This window comes from Teleopsis dalmanni, chromosome 1 (genome assembly GCF_002237135.1).
Source record: "Teleopsis dalmanni isolate 2A chromosome 1, ASM223713v2, whole genome shotgun sequence".
In the NCBI taxonomy this organism is placed as follows: domain Eukaryota; kingdom Metazoa; phylum Arthropoda; class Insecta; order Diptera; family Diopsidae; genus Teleopsis; species Teleopsis dalmanni.
In genome coordinates this window covers 93,151,604-93,169,012 of record NC_051846.1, presented here as the reverse complement: position 1 = coordinate 93,169,012, position 17,409 = coordinate 93,151,604, and the positions used below count along the sequence as shown (strand labels likewise).

The following is a 17,409-nucleotide window of genomic DNA, read 5'->3' as shown; positions in this document are numbered from 1 at the left end:
AACACCTCCGCCCTTAAAGAAAAGCAATGACATAGTAATTGACTTTACTTCCAGAAGCAAATCACATCATAACAGGCATGTCCAACTTCAACCTTGACTCCAATTAATCCAAATCAATAACTTTATTAAAATATATATATAGCAATAATTAAATTAGCATACAGGTTTTGTTTAACATAAATAACAATTTTTTTTTTATAATTAAATGTTTTTTTTGTTTTTTTATATGATTAACTTAACTAATTTCTTTCTTACAGTATATGCTTATCGAATTCAAATTGATTTTTATATTTAAAATTTTTTATACTAAAAAATATTAAGTATATTTATTTATATACTTATGTATATATATTAACTTTTAGATATATTAAGTAAGTATTTATTTTTACCATTCGTAATTGTACTTATTTTTAAAATTAATATGTTCAATAATTACTTCGCCATCAGATTTTTTAGTTGTGTATACAACAATATTATTCCTTAAGGGAATAATATTTATTACATATAACATATTTATACATAAATTTCCTTTTATACATTTTACAATAATTATTATCATAATTATGGTTATAAATAATGACATAAATCCGTACCAATATGTGTTAGAATTCAATTTAACTAATAAAATTGAGAGACTTTGATATAAAACTTTTCTGATTATTTATTTTAATACTTAAATCATCAATATTTTTAATATTGCTAGGTTTTAGTTTAGATAATAATTCATTAATTTTTATGTTTAAACAACAATCATCAGAATAATCAAAATATAAGTCGTTAAATACAGTTTCACTTTTATTATCTGATATTATAATTTTATAATCTACAGTTTCGAACTTGCAATTAAAATCAAAATACAATAACTGTTCAAATTTGAACATGTGTCTGCGCGCTAATTACCTAAGTAACATATTCTGTTATTTGGGTATTAAATATTTTAGCATTTTATTTAATATTTTACTATTTTATTTTATATTTTTAGTAAATTAAATTATTTTCTAACAAGGGTTTTTCAAAGCATTAAAATATTTGTTACCAAGGTTCTTTTAGACATTAAAATATGAAATGTAATAACAGGGATTAGTTAAAAATGTAAAATGTAACTAAAGGAAAAGGAAGTAATTAAATAAGGTAACAAAGAAAAAGGTTAAGGGACATTTCCTTTAACCTTGTACCTAAAAGAAAAACCTAATTAAACCTAATTATTAGACTATGTAAAATTTAGTATTTAAGAGCAAAAATTATAGAAAATAAAGGAGTCTTATATTTATTGTAAAATCGAACAGACGTGTGTTTTTAGTTGTAGTTTCTTGCACAATAACCAATTCCATTTCAATATCCTTTTTCTTTAATTTTATTTTGTTCACATTCATATTCATATTTTATTTCATTGATTACGGCGTACATATATTTATTATCATTTATTTTCATGTATGTCTTGTAATGATCAATTTTGCAGTAAAAGCAAAATTGATCTTACAGCGTTGAGGACCTAGGATAAATAAGTAATTAAAAGCACTGATTGACAAATATTTCATTGATATTACCTCGAATCCTCACGGCTGGTCTACAGCAATAATGTCAGTGGAGTTGTGTAGTGAAAGAAGTTGCTGGATGTAAGCGGGAATTCTTAAGAAAGTAGAACTATGCCACAATAAAGAAACTTATAGAATAATAACATTTAACATGTCCTCTCGGTTTATCCGTCTTACTTTAGTTTAAATAAATTCTTTTTTTTTTATAATAATAGTTAAGGAAAAAAAAGAAACTAGCACCCAAACACGTTTATGGAACAAATCAAAACAAAAAAACCTGCAATATGAGAAATGTCATTTTAATTTGTTTTGTTATAATTTTCGTTTGATCGCCAAAAGTTGTAGTGAGTAATAAGAGAAGCTGAGAATGCAGCGTAAACAATGCAAGGTAAGAGAATCAATAACAAAATAATGGAAAGCTTTCGTGAGACTCGAAGTAGAAAACGGCGGATTAAAAAGTATGAGTCAAGCAGTTATAAAAAAGTAAATAAAAGGAGGATTCGGAGGATTTTCTGTCTTTTTGGTGGAGTTTATTTTGAACGGAACGGGCAGAACGTATGACAGAGTTTAACTTCAGTGATCCGCAAAGAATACAAGAGAAATAAAATAAATTACTTAAATGAAGTGTTTAAAGAAATTCAAATATATTACTAACTAAATTATAAATACGAAACTAAACAATAGAAAAGAGTTAACATCTAATAATTTTTATATTTCAATAATATATATCAAATGACATTTTTTTTTAATATCAATAAATCAATTATCGAATGCATTGAATGTGATAAAATCAAACTGACACCTGGAACAGCAACGGCGACGGCAACAGTAGCAGTGGCGCGAACGTTAATAACAATAAGGCATTGTTGAAGAATCAACAAAAAATTAAGAACTAGGTCATGAGTTAATCGCTCACACCTGTTGCTTAATTTCTTGGTTGACGAATCAACAAAAAGTAAAAATTAGGTCATAAGTAAAGCATTCGCAACTATTGCTTATTAAGCAATTTGTGCGAATTAAGCAATAAGTTATTTTATTTATTGTATGTTTTGCAATTACGTTTGCATTTTATTTTGTATAAAAGAACAAATCAATTTAAATAAAATCAGTTGTTGAAAGTAAATCAACGTCTCACCAATCATTTATTGTTTCCCCCCACCAGTGGTAAGGGACATAAAGATTGTTAATGAACATTCTTGTTCATTTTTGGTCCTTCGAGCCGGATATTTGAAATTTCCCCCACCAGTGGTAAGAGTTTCAAATATACCTAACAAAGAGACTTAAGTCTAAGATTGAAGTTAATACAAGCGTACCGAGGCTTTTAACATCGGAGTGAAGTTAATACAAGCGTACCGAGGCTTTTAACATCGGAGTGAAGTTAATACAAGCGTACCGAGGCTTTTAACATCGGAGTGAAGTTAATACAAGAGTACCGAGGCTTTTAACATCGGAGTGAAGTGAATGCAAACGTACCATCGAAGTGAAACAAGCAGAAGCGTACCGAGGCGCTCAACAAATCAAATCAAATACTAACAGAGGACATCATGGAGATCGAAGAGATAGATCAAGTTATCCAACATCAAAAGGACATTGAAGGTGAGATCCAGAGGATCTGGATAAATTTTAAAAAGGATTCTTCTACAAGATATTCAAAGCAGTATTTTGAGACACGTTTGGAAAATTTGCGTCAGAAATGGGACGCATTTGAAGACAACAATGATAATCTGATCAAGAATTTGAAGCCTGATCACGAATATATCACAAAAAATTACTATGGCCAGTTACAACAAAGACGGAATGAAATCGAAAAGCGATTTAATAATGAATTGGAAATAATAAGGCAAATGGAGCAAAAGGAAGCTCAAGTATCAAGGCATCAAGTTATAAGAGGGCAAGAAGAAGCTCGGTCACTAAGGAATCAAGACATAAGTATCAATGACGAAGTCACCATCACCGGGCCATGTGATATTACGAACAAACGTTTAGCAATCTTAAGTACAAGTCTGTTGCAGATCAAAGAGACAATAGACTTAACGAAAAGTATTGAAACGTTACAGTTCAAATTGGAAAAATTGAAGAATTGTTGGGCAAAGATCTCACAATTAAACGATGAATGTCTGTTTAACAATGATGAAATAGACCAAGGAGATTTCATTCAACTGGAATCGATATACGAAGAAGTATATATCCAGTTACAAGAAGAACTGAACGTTCGCAGTCAAAACGTTTCAGAAACTAGAACAACCGTAAGTAACAATATCAAACTACCACCGTTGAATGTACCAATATTCAACAGCAGATTTGAAGAGTGGTGTCCATTTTGGGAATTGTTCGACCGGTTAGTTCAACAAAACCATAATCTAGTGGATGTAGAAAGGATGCAGTACTTAAAAGGAAGTCTACGGGGAGAAGCCGCCAGACTCATCAATCATTTAACAATAACAGCGAACAATTATACAGCGGCAGTTGAACTACTGAAACAAAGATACAACAATCCAGCAATACTTGTGGACAATCTTATCAATAAGTTATTGTCGCTCAGAGCTATAAGAAATGAGAATGCACAGGATTTAAAAACATTAGTGGATTCTTCTAGAGAAGTGTTATATGGTATACGTAATTTAAATGTGGACACGTCAAGTTGGGATCCACTAATTATACAGATACTGTTTCCAAAATTAGATGGTGAAACCAGAAAATTATACCAACATTCAAGAGGGGCATCAACACAAATACCGAAATTGAGCAGCTTATACGAGTTTATCGAGAGCAGAGTTAGAGGATTGGAGGCAATTCGTGACACAAATCGCGAAAATAAGAATAATTTTCGACCAACAGCAGTAAATACAAAAACGCATGTAAATACAATACATACGCTATGTTTAGTGTGTAATGGTGACCACCAATTAATTCGATGTTCAAAGTTTCTGAATATGAAGGTGCCGGAACGTCGTGAAAAGATTATGAGCGCCAAATTATGTTTTAATTGCCTTCAGAGTGGGCATTTTAGTAAGTTGTGCTTGAATAAAAAAAGATGTGCAATTTGCGACAAAAAACACCATCAACTTATTCATGAACAAGTTAAGGGCAAACCAACAGTCACAAATAATATAAGTAAACAGAGGATGCCAACATTGAAGAACACCACAGAGACCGAAGTGGCAGCGTCGTACAACATCCAAAAGGAAAAAACTGTTTTACTAGCAACCGCAATGGTAATTATAAGGACTAAAAAACAAGTTAATCCGATACGAGCGCTTCTTGATCAAGGATCACAATCTTGTATAATAACAGAACAATTAGCAAGATCAATCAGAGCACCATTGACCAATTATCAAACTCATGTAAAAGGTATCAATGGACAAACAACAAGCGTTATAGCCAAATGTTCATTAGAAATTCAATCTATACATGATGAAAATAAAAGCTGTCATATCGAAGCAATAGTGTTACCAAAAATCACATCAAAAATGCCAAATGCAGAATTCACGCCAGGAAAATGGTCACATATTGATGGATTGCAGTTAGCAGATCCTTGGTACGCTGAACCAAAGGAAATACAATTGTTAATCGGGTCGGACGTATTACCAGAAGTGTTTAAAGAAGGATTAATTAAAGGGCCAGACAACTCTCCAATGGCTCAAAACACACTATTTGGATGGATATTATCAGGACCTTTAGATGTAGAGCGTACAATCACAAACAAAATAATGTTATACTCCATGGCTTGCGAAAGCAGCGACGAGTATTTAAAACGGTTTTGGGAATTAGAGGAAATTCCAAATGCAGACTTAAGAACAGTAGAAGAAAGGCGTTGTGAGCGACATTATGATTTAACTTGCACCCGCGATAAAACAGGACGATACATCGTTAGGTTACCACTGAAAAATGATCGAGAAACGTTAGGTGAATCCAGAAAGATGGCATTAAAACGGTTCTTTTCATTGGAAGAACGATTTAAGAAGAATCCAGCACTAAAGCAAGAGTATGTGAACTTTATGCAAGAGTATATCAAGCTGGGTCATATGAAGGAAGTTAATGAGAAACCAAAGACAAAGGTATATTATTTGCCGCATCATGCAGTTATTAAAGAAGACAGCACGACAACAAAACTTCGAGTGGTGTTTGATGCGTCCGCGAAAACGACATCAGGACAATCACTGAATAGTATTATGATGACTCCAGCGCATGATAGTCTTAACTTTACAGAAACCAACTCAGAGACGGCATCAACCAAGGCAGATTCAGACATTCAAGATATGTTACCATTGGGAAACCTTGTCAGAAATAAAGAAGTAGTTCCGACAAATTCTACTGTAGGAGATCCTAGAACGCGACGACAATGGTTAGCGGCTAGGCAATCAAAATCGACAGTTCTTGCTATATTGTTGGCATATCTCACATTAGGAACTACATTATCAACATCAGCCAATAATCATACATCACCGTCCACTTACGATGTCGCTTGGTCTTGCACATAAACAACAACCTGCTGAAACTACCAAATCTAGACCAACTCGTAATACCAACGCAGAGCCGGCATAATGTTGACGAATCAACAAAAAATTAAGAAGTAGGTCATGAGTTAATCGCTCACACCTGTTGCTTAATTTCTTGGTTGACGAATCAACAAAAAGTAAAAATTAGGTCATAAGTAAAGCATTCGCAACTATTGCTTATTAAGCAATTTGTGCGAATTAAGCAATAAGTTATTTTATTTATTGTATGTTTTGCAATTACGTTTGCATTTTATTTTGTATAAAAGAACAAATCAATTTAAATAAAATCAGTTGTTGAAAGTAAATCAACGTCTCACCAATCATTTATTGTTTCCCCCCACCAGTGGTAAGGGACATAAAGATTGTTAATGAACATTCTTGTTCAGGCATCAATTGCCAGAATAGCAATAATAACTAAATGAATTACTTAGTGCATTAATTATCTACATACTTAGTTTTTTTTTTGAAGTATTATTTAATTTTTTTTAAGAATATCTATGATAAATAAATATAATTATTTGAAGTATGTTAAATCGTGTAATGTATTTTTTTTTATAATTATTTGTAATTTAATTTGGCCTATTAAATTTTTTGGTTGTTGAGTTTTTTTGTACTGAACCCTGGTATACGCTGAGTATACCCCGGCCGCGGTAGAGGCCGGAAAGGTCGTTACAGTCTCTACATTATATGGTATGTATTTAATTTGACAACGTTTACTATTTCGTTTCATAAAGTTATTTAAAACACAATTTTCTACAGTAATAGTTGACTCAGATATTAATTCATTAGCTAACAGATAGCTATTATCAACAACTTCGAAATCATTTAAATTGTCAAACATGGCAAAATATTCCTTGTCCCTAGATATTAAAAATTATTATTTTTTTTTTCTAATATCATTTGTTTATTCTTTTCAAATATTGGAACTGGTATTACCTGATAGGAAATTTATGATATGTCCTTTTTGACAAATGGAACTAGAACTATTATATAATATTATATAATGGAACTATAATACTTTATAATTTAACTTTATGATTCCAAACTAGGTGTATATAAAAGATTTGGTACATTTTTACTTTTCAGTAATATGTATATCAATAAATTTTTCTGGACTCAATAACATTGGGTGTATTAATTTTAGTGGCATGATTAAAATGATATCAATTAACCTTTCTAATTCAAATTCAAATTCAAGGTCTAAGCAATTGCTTACTATTTTTAATTCCATTTCTTGCATGTATTCAAATATTATATAGCCATACTATTTACTATTTTACTAAATATTTTTACTATTTTTACTAACTGTTCCTATTAATGAGTTAAGTTTATTCATGAATTTATTGGTAGTGTTCTGTATATCTTCGAAACTTTTCTTTATGTTTAAGTTTTGTTCGTTTAAATTTTGAATAATTTTAATTTCTTCCTTCAATCCTGTTTGTATAAACTCTTCATTATTATTTATATCCGTTATCACCTTGTTATAATATTCAGCATCCTCACTATCCATTGTATCAAATAAAACTTTGAGCCCTGATCCTATTATATTTTATATTCCTCTCTTGTTTCTATTTCCCTTCAAACTGGACTTAATTCCAAGCATATTATTTACTACATTTTTTTTTATTAAATTCTTAAAATGCTGTTTTCCAAAAACAATGATCTCTTCACATTCGTGATAGGGATCCATGCAAGTTTTATCTACATGATCTACTTTACTCCCAAGCCAATTAATTTTATCTTCATAAGAAGTTAGATTTACATTAGTAATTATGGATATGCGACCATCCACGATTCTGGTTTCCTGTAATTTCTTGAAATAAAAGCTTCTTTTCCCATTAATATCCTCGATTTTAAGAGCGAATATAGCTAGAAAGAAGCTGAACAATTTAAACAAAATTAGTTTTCAATATATCTTTTGATCAGATTTTTTGAAATTTTTCTTGTTTTAGGATTTGTTCTTATAAAGACATTAGCTTTGGTAACTTTTACAGTGGTATATGGACCAGTAAAAGTGTTCTCTAACTTTTTATTTTTTGCAACATTTTTCACAATTATCTTTTGACCTACTTCATAATTAGGTGTATCTGTTATCTTTTTAACATAAATTAATTTTGACTTTTCCTTACAAACCGTCGTATTTTCTTTTACTTGCTTTTCAATGTTCTCTATGATATTTTTATATTATTGACATATCCTCGGTCTCGGTCTATTTCCTTTCCTTCCAAAAACTATTTCGTGTGGTGAAAAACCAGTGGAGTAATGAGTTATTGTGTTATAACATAAACCTGCAAACTTCATTGCTTTATCCCAATTTGATTTCTCCAAATCAACTGTATTCAAATATTCTTTCAACCTTCCATGAATTCTTTCTATTGACCCATTTGCTTATGGATGAGCCACACTAGTAGTAATATGTTTAATCTTAAAGATTTTAGCTAAATCCTTCGTTAGCTTCATAATCCTTCAAAAGCTTGAGCAACAGTTTCTGCAGTTTTATCTTTAAGTGGTGTAAAACGTACATATTTTGAAAGACTGTCTTGTATACTTAATGCTTACAAATTTCCTGATTCAGATATTGGGTAAGGACCAGTTAAATCCATGCTGACTTGTTCGAGTGCACAAGAAGCATTTGAAACCAGTTGCATAGGCATTCTAGTAGCATGTCTATCTATTTTAGATAATTGCCACTTTTTACAGGCTCTTACATAATCTGCAACCATATCATTTAAATTTTTCCACTTGTATTTTTCTCTAATTTTCGCAATAGTTGCTTTTTGTCCGACATGACCACCTATAATATTGTCATGATACTCATTAATTATTTCTTTCATTTTCTGAAAATCTGTTACCTCGATCATTTTCTCTGTCTCTTGAACATTTTCTTTAACAATGTTTTTAAAATTTACTTTAATCGCTTCTTTTCCATTATTTTCAATTTCCATTTTCTCTTGAGTATTTTCCGCTTTTTCATCTTCTCCTTTGCTCTGTTCGTTACAACAACTACAACGTTTCTTTTCTTTTCTTGTTACTACTAAGACATTTCTACTCAAATGATCAGTTACTACGTTTTCAACTCCTTTTTTATATTCTATATCATACATATACTCGTCTAACTTAAGTCTCTATCGTACTAATCTCTATCCAGGGTCCTTTACATTAAACAACCATTTCAATGGCTCATGATCCGTTCTGATCAAAAATTTCTTTCCATACAAATGTGGTCTAAATACTTTCACGACCTAAACAATGGCCAAACACTCTTTTTTTGTAGTGCTATAATTTCTCTCAGCACTATTGAAACTTCTGTTAATAAACTGAATTGGTATACCTTTACGGCCACTCTCTCTTCTGACGAAATCTATTTGTTAGATCAAGTGTTGTAAAATATTTAGACACTCCTAATTGGTCTAAAATCTCGTTGATATTTGGTATTGTATATGTATCCGCTATCGTCATTTCATTTAATTTCCTAAAGTCGACTACCATTCGCCACTTAGCTTTTCCAGAAGCATCTTTCTTTTTCGGAACCATCCACACAGGAGAATTCCACGGCGATTTAGAATTCCGTATTACATCGTTTTCTAACAATTTCTTCACTTGATTCTTCACTTCCTCTTCATGTACCTTTGGATATCTATATGTTTTCGTATAAATAGGTTTTACTCCTTCTTGTGTTCTTATATCACAAGTTAATGTTTCCGTGAAACTCAATTTTTCTCCTTCTAAAATGAACAAATCACTATATTCTGAAATCAATTTCCTAATTGATTCATTCTCCTCATCATTCATATGATCTATTCTTAAACGCTTTTGTATACATTCACACCTATTTCTTATTTGAAAGACTCTCTCTTTCATTAATTTTTCTTTTTTAGGATCCTTCCTACAATTATCATCAATATTATAATCCCTAAGATCTTCTACCTTCAACGGAAAATCAATTACAACTTTTTCCTCACATTTATTTATAATACTTACTAAGCATTTTCCATTTCTCATTGTGCTAATACAATGAGGAATGACAATTTTTTCATCTTCATAACGCGGAACATATACATCTAATCCATTCTTTTTACCTTTCTTAACCTTAATAGAACGAAAGACTTCCATTCTTGGAGGAACAAATTCTTCAAATTTATTACATTGGAGACTATGTACATTTTTATCAACATAAAATAAATCCTGGTCATAATCTATCTTGCACTTAAAAAATCAGCTCCGATTATGCCATCATATCCATAAACCAGATCATTTGGTATCACGTGAAAATTCCATCTGTAATTATGCGTTTTGCCTTTTAAATTCTTAATTCCTATTCTAATAGATGCATTTCCTATTGTTTTTTCAGATTTTTTGCCTATACCAACTAATTATATCTTATTAATATTATTCATTTCTTCTATATATATGCATTTAGATTTAATTAAACTAATACTAGCCCCAGTATCTATAAGGAATTTATAAAAGCATTTCTTATGATCTATTATTATGTAAGGACTTTCTTTACTCACATTTAAGGAAAACGTTGCCTTACTTGCGTTTTCTACTTTCGAAAATTTTTGTTTCCTTCCGGAGAAACATTCTTTTGTACGTACCTTTGAGTAACATTTATTTGCAAAATGTCCTATTTTGCCACATTTATAGCACTTCATAATTTTTTCTCCAGTGCTATTAGTTTGTTCCTTTTTTATGATACATTTTGAAGCAATGTGCCCTAATTTTCCGCAATTTAGCACTTTATTTGTGTTACTTTAACACTGAAATTTCGTCTCACACTTTGTCTGTAACTTATTCTGAATTCTTCATCCTGTGCAAATCTTCCAGCCTCTGACAACGATTGTGGACGACAATTGTTCACATATTGGCCGATTTCTCCATCTAAGCCATTTATGAACGCATTTAAAACGATCTTAGTTTCAATATTATTATAAACTGCTTCTCTAACACTAGCATCTTGCGTTTCTATTTTCGCATCTGTTCCCAATTTCCTAGACATGGTATCCATAAACAATTGGAACTGCCTAACCGTTCGTCCCCCTTGTCTAGTAGATATCAGTTGTCTATATAAAGCTAGTGTACTGTCACTATCTTTATAGTTCTGTTTGAGTTGAGTCTTAAGTTCATTCCAACTGTCTATAACTTTATTTTCTAATATCAATATTGCATTCCCTGATATCTGTGACTTTATATATTTAAATAAGAAATCTTTTTGATGCGGCTTTGCTACGCCTATACCATCATCGCAAGCGGAGACAAATGTGTAAAGTTCAGTTTTATCACTTTTAAACTCGGGTATTAATTTTATTAATGTATTTATATCCACCATCTCGGGTTAGTGTGAGACATTAAATATCGCAAACAACGCATTGTCTGTGGTAATGGTTAATATGCCACTACAGCATATACGAGGGCTGCTATATATATTTCTGGCCTAATAATGAAAATGCGAATATTTATCATCAAAAATTGTTTTATTGTTTTTCAAAGTATTTTGCATGCGCTCAAACCAATTGTCGGAGCACTTTTTCCACTTCTATTGAGACACCTCCAAAACATGGTTTTTGAACGCTTCAACAGCATCTTCTGGCGACGAAAATCATTGACCACGCATATGTTTCTTGATGTGCGGGAATAAAAATAAGTCATTGAGTGCCAAATCAGGGCTGTACGGTGCATGACCCATCAATTCGACGTTTTGGCGGATCAAAAAGGCGCTGGTTTAGAACCGATGTATGAGAGCTCGTGTTGTCATGGTGAACAATGATTCGACATTTCATGTTCGTTTTTTGAAGTTCTCCGAAGACTTTAGGCAAACAAATTGTGGTGTACCACTCAGAAGTGACTGTCCTTCATTGCTCAAGCGGAATAGTCGCCACATAACCACATAACCATGTTTTCCGAAGAAACAGGCGACCATTTGCTTCGAAGTGCTTCTTCCACGAACAACTTTCATTGGATTTGGCTCGTCTTCGAAGACCCACACGGTCGATTGTTGTTTTGGGCTCATACGCATAGATCAATGATTCGTCACCTGTGACGATCTTATAAACGTCTTTTGAAGCACCGCTAACGCAGTTTTTCAACATTTCTTTGCAGCAATCGACACGAGCCTTTTTTTGAGCAATTGTTAAATTGTGAGAGATCCAACGAGAACAAACCCTTTTTACGGCCAGGTGTTCATGCAATATCGAATGTATGCTGGTGGGAGAAATGCCGAAGGATACCTCTATCTCACGGTATGTCACATGAAAATCTTGCATTATCAGTTCACGCACGGCATCAATGTTCTCTGGCACAACGGCCGTTTTCGGACGACCTTCACGGTATTCGTCGTTGAACGAGCGTCGGCCACGATTGAATTCATTAAACCACTTTTTCACAATGCTATAGGATGGTGCTTCATCGCCATATAAAGATTTAAGTTCATCATTGCACTCTTGTCGTGATAATCCACGTCGAAAGTTGTGAAAAATGATCGCATGAAAATGTCCAAGTGTTAATTCCATTTTTTTTTCATTTTTCAAGTCTCTGTAAATAAAACAAATCACAATTAAATGACAACACGTTCTGAATGATGTTATGCTAAAAAACATCAACCTTTCCAATGGAAATATCAGATTGCACTTGGCAATACTTAGTGTTGCCTAGGCCAGAAATATATATAGCAGCCCTCGTAGATTCTCAAGTCAAGAAGTTTCTTTCACTGTACAAAATCCTGCAATTCGGACGAACATGCATTACAGCCGATAACGTAACAGTATGTTTCCAATAAATTGAGTTTTTGGAAAAAATTTTCAAAGTTTTTTGTACTGCCTACTTGTACACTTATGACTCCGAGTGTATATATATTATACTTATATAATACTTATTACATTATTATACATTGGCAGAGTTAGCGAAAGTATGTTTATCGAAACTTGTTATCTTCATCTAAAAAACCAAATGTTTAACAGGCATAACGCATGGAGCCATATTGGGAATAATTGTTAGCATAACGTGCTTACTTCTGGAAACATTAAGTTCATCACAAATTGATAGTAGTTGTCTCCGAATGTAATGTTCATATCAAGTATCCCTTATGATAAACCATGATTTGTTATATTCCGTGTTCATCACTTATGAACTCATTTTACGGCTAACTTAAAAAAGTAATTTAATTCAAAATTTGTGCTTGCATGGCTATTTTATTTCCTCAATATAACACTTCCTTTAAAAAATTGTCAATTCAATTTCTGATTTTTACATTATTTACAAAAACAAATCAAGATTGTATCAAACTTATTAACAAAAGATTTTAATTTAGAGTATGCAGGAGAATTAAAAAAAATTATTTAGTCAGTCATTTTTATTAATCAAAACACGACCTTTACTTGCGGTATTTTGCGGGGAATTGCTTTCAACATCTAAGTTTTTGAGCATTGAGAATAGATCTTCATTGCATATATTTATTTGCTTTGTAGCCATTTTAATATCTGTATCATTTTTAACATTTTCTTCGGATTGACTTTTATTTATTAAAATATTCAGTTCAGCTTCCAGTTCATCTTCGCCAATAGTTTCACCCATGTCTGAATGACCTAATTTTATATTAGATATTGAATCCTGCAAGTCTTCATAATTTTCCATTGTTTCTCGGACTTCGGATATAATATCATCAATTTTTTCAAATTGGAGACCTGATTCCTTAAGAGTGGTTTGCAATGCTTTAGACCCAGATTGGTAAGCATGAAGTATTTCACTATTCGTTTTTGCATCGGCAATATTATTAAGTAACGTCTCGATATTTTGTAAAGCAGAACATCTCTTTTCTGTAAATTTTAAACATTTAAATTTTAATATATTTTATTAAATGAATTCTATTATGAACCATACTATATTTATTTTCCAAGAAACGTTTCTTTCTTAAATGTGGTTCTGCAAGATAGCGTCTATTTTGGCTAATATATTCTAACACTTTATTTTCACTTTGTTTTACTTCCGATTCCAATTCATTTATTTGCTGTAATAATTTCCCTTGGCAAACTTTTAAGTTATATGAAGCAAGATCAGCTTCTGTGATATTGATACTATCATCCGAACTAGCTAATAAAAAATTAGTAGACATCTTTTAAATTTATGTACTCACTTACATGGTATTTTAATAAAATGAATGTATAGTACATCATTTGGAGAAGAAAATTTTAAACCAATTTTTTCACGTCCATATAAAGTGTATAAACATAGTTTTAATCCATCTTCAGAAAGACACAAGGAACTATTCACCAATTCTTTAAAATCATTATACGAAACCAATCTGCCTTGTTGTTGTTGAAGAGTTTTAACTTCCAAATCCTTGCAAAAATTCTACAACATTTTTCATATATAATGCAATACACTATTTATAAACAAAACCTTACATCTAAAGTATGTAAATGTACAAAATACTGTACATCTGAATTCAATTCAGGAAATTGTTTAAAATTAGATTTGAATTTGTGCGCACCCCAAGCTAATGGTTTTCGTATAAAATTGTTTATAATCCAACCTTTCCAACCATCATTAGGATTATACATATATTCAGGAAGAGATCGTATTTTTTTTGAACTTATCATTCCATCCACAACTGTATCTAGGGCATAAATAGAATGCACCCCTTTTGAAAGCACATCTTGTAATTCTTTTTTATTGAACTTGGGTTCACCTTTAAACTCACAATACAAGAATATACAGTTTTCCCAAAATTTCAATTTCGAATCATAGTTTTCTGGATTTACATGACGTTCGCGGAAAGGCGCCATTAACGCATGAATTCTTTGCTCGTCATTGTAACATGATGGGTACGGAAATGATTTTTTAGAAGCATTGTTTTCGTCTCCAGAATTGTTACACAAATCTTTCATTTGTATTATTTGTTTTAGGACAACTGTAATTTAAGTAAACGTTTATTTTTGTCGATCCTTATTTAAAGTGATATAAATATCAAAACAACTATGGGACGCAGACACAATTTTTCGACAAAAGTTGCTTAGCACGGCATGTTGTCAAGCCTGCAGTAATACTAAGTTTATCAAACAACTTTCATTTTTTTACATAAAAATTAAATACTTCCGAGTGTGCTCATCTCAATATTTGCGCGTTTCATCATAAAAATTGCTTATGTGTAGCATTTATTTCTCCAAAGCATTCGAGTATGACAATAAATTTGTGTAAACGCTTTCTGTAACTAGATTAAATATTTCTATTAAATTATTTGTTCGGAAAATTATTTGGTCATAAGCAGAGGAGACGCTTATAGTATATTTCTGCTGCTTACCTAGAAAGCTTAACTTATTAAGTAAATTTCATTATCCGTGCTTTTTCACTTACTTTAAAATATAGTCAACAAAATCATTAATATATAAAGGCATAAAAATAGTAGTATATTCGATCATAGCAACCTATTTCTGTATAAAGAAATAGGTAAAAAAAGGTAAAATACAAAGTGCGTTGCTGTTCGTCGTTGTGATCAAAGGAGTAAGCGTGCCATGCCGTGTAAACTATTATTATTATTATTAAATTGTAAAATCTATATAACTTTAAATCAATAAAGTATATAACAACATTGGCGACGAGGATAAAACATTTCTTGTGAGCAGACTATTTTTAAACAATGTCAAATGATGGCGAAGAATTTCGGAGATTTAAGCTAATTTAACGTGGCATCAGGAAAATGGCAAACGTATATGGAACAAATGGAATTTTTCTTTTTAGCTAAGGATATTACAGACGCAAAAAAGAAAAAGCTATCTTTCTAGCTTCATGTGGGATGGAAACTTTTACAATATTAAAATCGGTCGCCACACCGGTTAACATATTAGATGAGAAATTTACATTTGATGCGGCAACTAAACTATTGACGAGTCATTTTTGTCCAGCAGCTAATATAATAATTCACCGTTTTAAATTTTATAGGAGGTATCAAACAGAAGACGAATCAATTACCGAATTTTTGGCAGTGCTAAGGAAATTGAGCCAAGACTGCAATTTTAATGATTTAGATGAAATGTTACGAGACAGGTTAGTCTGTGGCATTCACGACGGGAAATTACAGAAGCGGCTTCTGGCGAATGACCAGTTAACATTAAAAATAGCGCAGGAGGAAGCTATTGCATCAGAAACAGTACAAAAAAATGCGACGGAACTTAAAACGTCAGCCAGCCTGCCAGGTTTGAATAAAATTTCAAGCAACAAGATAAAACATATTCGTGCTCCAGTAGACCATATTCAGAATTGTTATCGTTGTCGAGGAAATCATCAGTCAGATCAGTGCAAATTTAAAGACGCGGAATGTTATTATTATAAAAAGCTTGGACATATTAAGAGAGCTTGCATAAAAAAAAACAAAATTCAAATAGCCAGCAACAAGTAATTGGAGAAAGCCAAACAGAGTAAATCTTTTAGATACAAACCAGGAAACTCAAACAACGGAGTATGTATGGTCAATGTTCGCTAAAAGTAGCCCAGCGGTTAAGAGAGTGATTACGATAGGTAAGTCACCGGTACAAATGGAAATTGACTCTGGTGCAAGTTACTTAATAGTAAGTGAAAAGTTATTTAGAGGAAAAATGCCGTATATTCCGTTAAAACCAAGTCAAATACAATTAAGAACTTGGAGAACAGAAGAAAATCTTAAACTGAGTGGAGAAGCTGAAGTACCAGTCTCGTTTGGGAATGTCACAAAGAAACTAAAGTTGTTAGTAGCAGCAGGTGATGGTCCGACTCTAATTGGTCGAAATTGGTTTGACGATTTGGGAATTAGTATAACCAGCAATTTATGCAATATAGAATCAACTATTCTAGTAGAAGTGATGAACTTCAGTTCGGTTTTTGATGGAAATCTTGGAGATTACAAGGGAAATCCTGTGAAGTTACAAATGCCAGTTTCAAGCAAACCTAAATTTCTTCGATTTCGACAAGTGCCTTTTGCACTAAAACTCAAGGTGGAAGCAGCATTAAAGAAGTTGAAATGTGAAGGCGCACTACTCTCAATACCCTTTAGTGAGTGGGCAACACCGATTGTACCAATTATTAAACCAGATGGTAGCATACGCATTTGTGAAGATTATAAGTGCACAGTGAATCAAATGCTTTGCAAGGAAACGTATCCATTAGCTACTAATGCAGAAGTACTAGCAACATTAGCAAATTGTTAGTAGTTTACAAAGCTAGATTTAGATCAAGCGTATACACAGGTGAAGGTTGGCCAAGAATCAGCAAGGATACTTACATTAAACACACATCGCGGACTTTTTGAAGTTACAAGATTACCGTTTAGAATTTCAACAGCACCAGATATTTTTCAACGTGTAATGGAGGGAGTTCTTAAGAACATAGATGGTGTGATTATTTATTAG

The 17,409-nt window shown here is 32.0% G+C and overlaps 3 protein-coding genes across 3 annotated transcripts; 1 reads left to right on the top strand and 2 right to left on the bottom strand.

Moving 5' to 3' along the window:
- Window positions 1-10,766: 10,766 nt before the first annotated feature.
- LOC119688351 lies at window positions 10,767-12,754 on the bottom strand. The gene is made up of 2 exons (XM_038103033.1): window positions 12,142-12,754; window positions 10,767-11,213 (listed from the first exon to the last, which is right to left on the bottom strand). Exons 1-2 carry the CDS (start codon window positions 12,628-12,630, stop codon window positions 10,767-10,769), a joined length of 936 nt encoding a protein of 311 aa, XP_037958961.1. The 5' UTR covers window positions 12,631-12,754.
- A 434-nt stretch (window positions 12,755-13,188) lies between these two features.
- Window positions 13,189-14,995, bottom strand: LOC119672844 (charged multivesicular body protein 7). The gene is made up of 4 exons (XM_038083994.1): window positions 14,434-14,995; window positions 14,167-14,380; window positions 13,910-14,119; window positions 13,189-13,845 (listed from the first exon to the last, which is right to left on the bottom strand). Exons 1-4 carry the CDS (start codon window positions 14,914-14,916, stop codon window positions 13,373-13,375), a joined length of 1,380 nt encoding a protein of 459 aa, XP_037939922.1. The 5' UTR covers window positions 14,917-14,995; the 3' UTR covers window positions 13,189-13,372.
- A 644-nt stretch (window positions 14,996-15,639) lies between these two features.
- On the top strand, window positions 15,640-16,620 carry LOC119673457. Its single transcript, XM_038084737.1, has one exon. The coding sequence runs from the start codon at window positions 15,822-15,824 to the stop codon at window positions 16,422-16,424; it is 603 nt and encodes a 200-aa protein (XP_037940665.1). The 5' UTR covers window positions 15,640-15,821; the 3' UTR covers window positions 16,425-16,620.
- The last annotated feature ends 789 nt before the right edge of the window (window positions 16,621-17,409 follow it).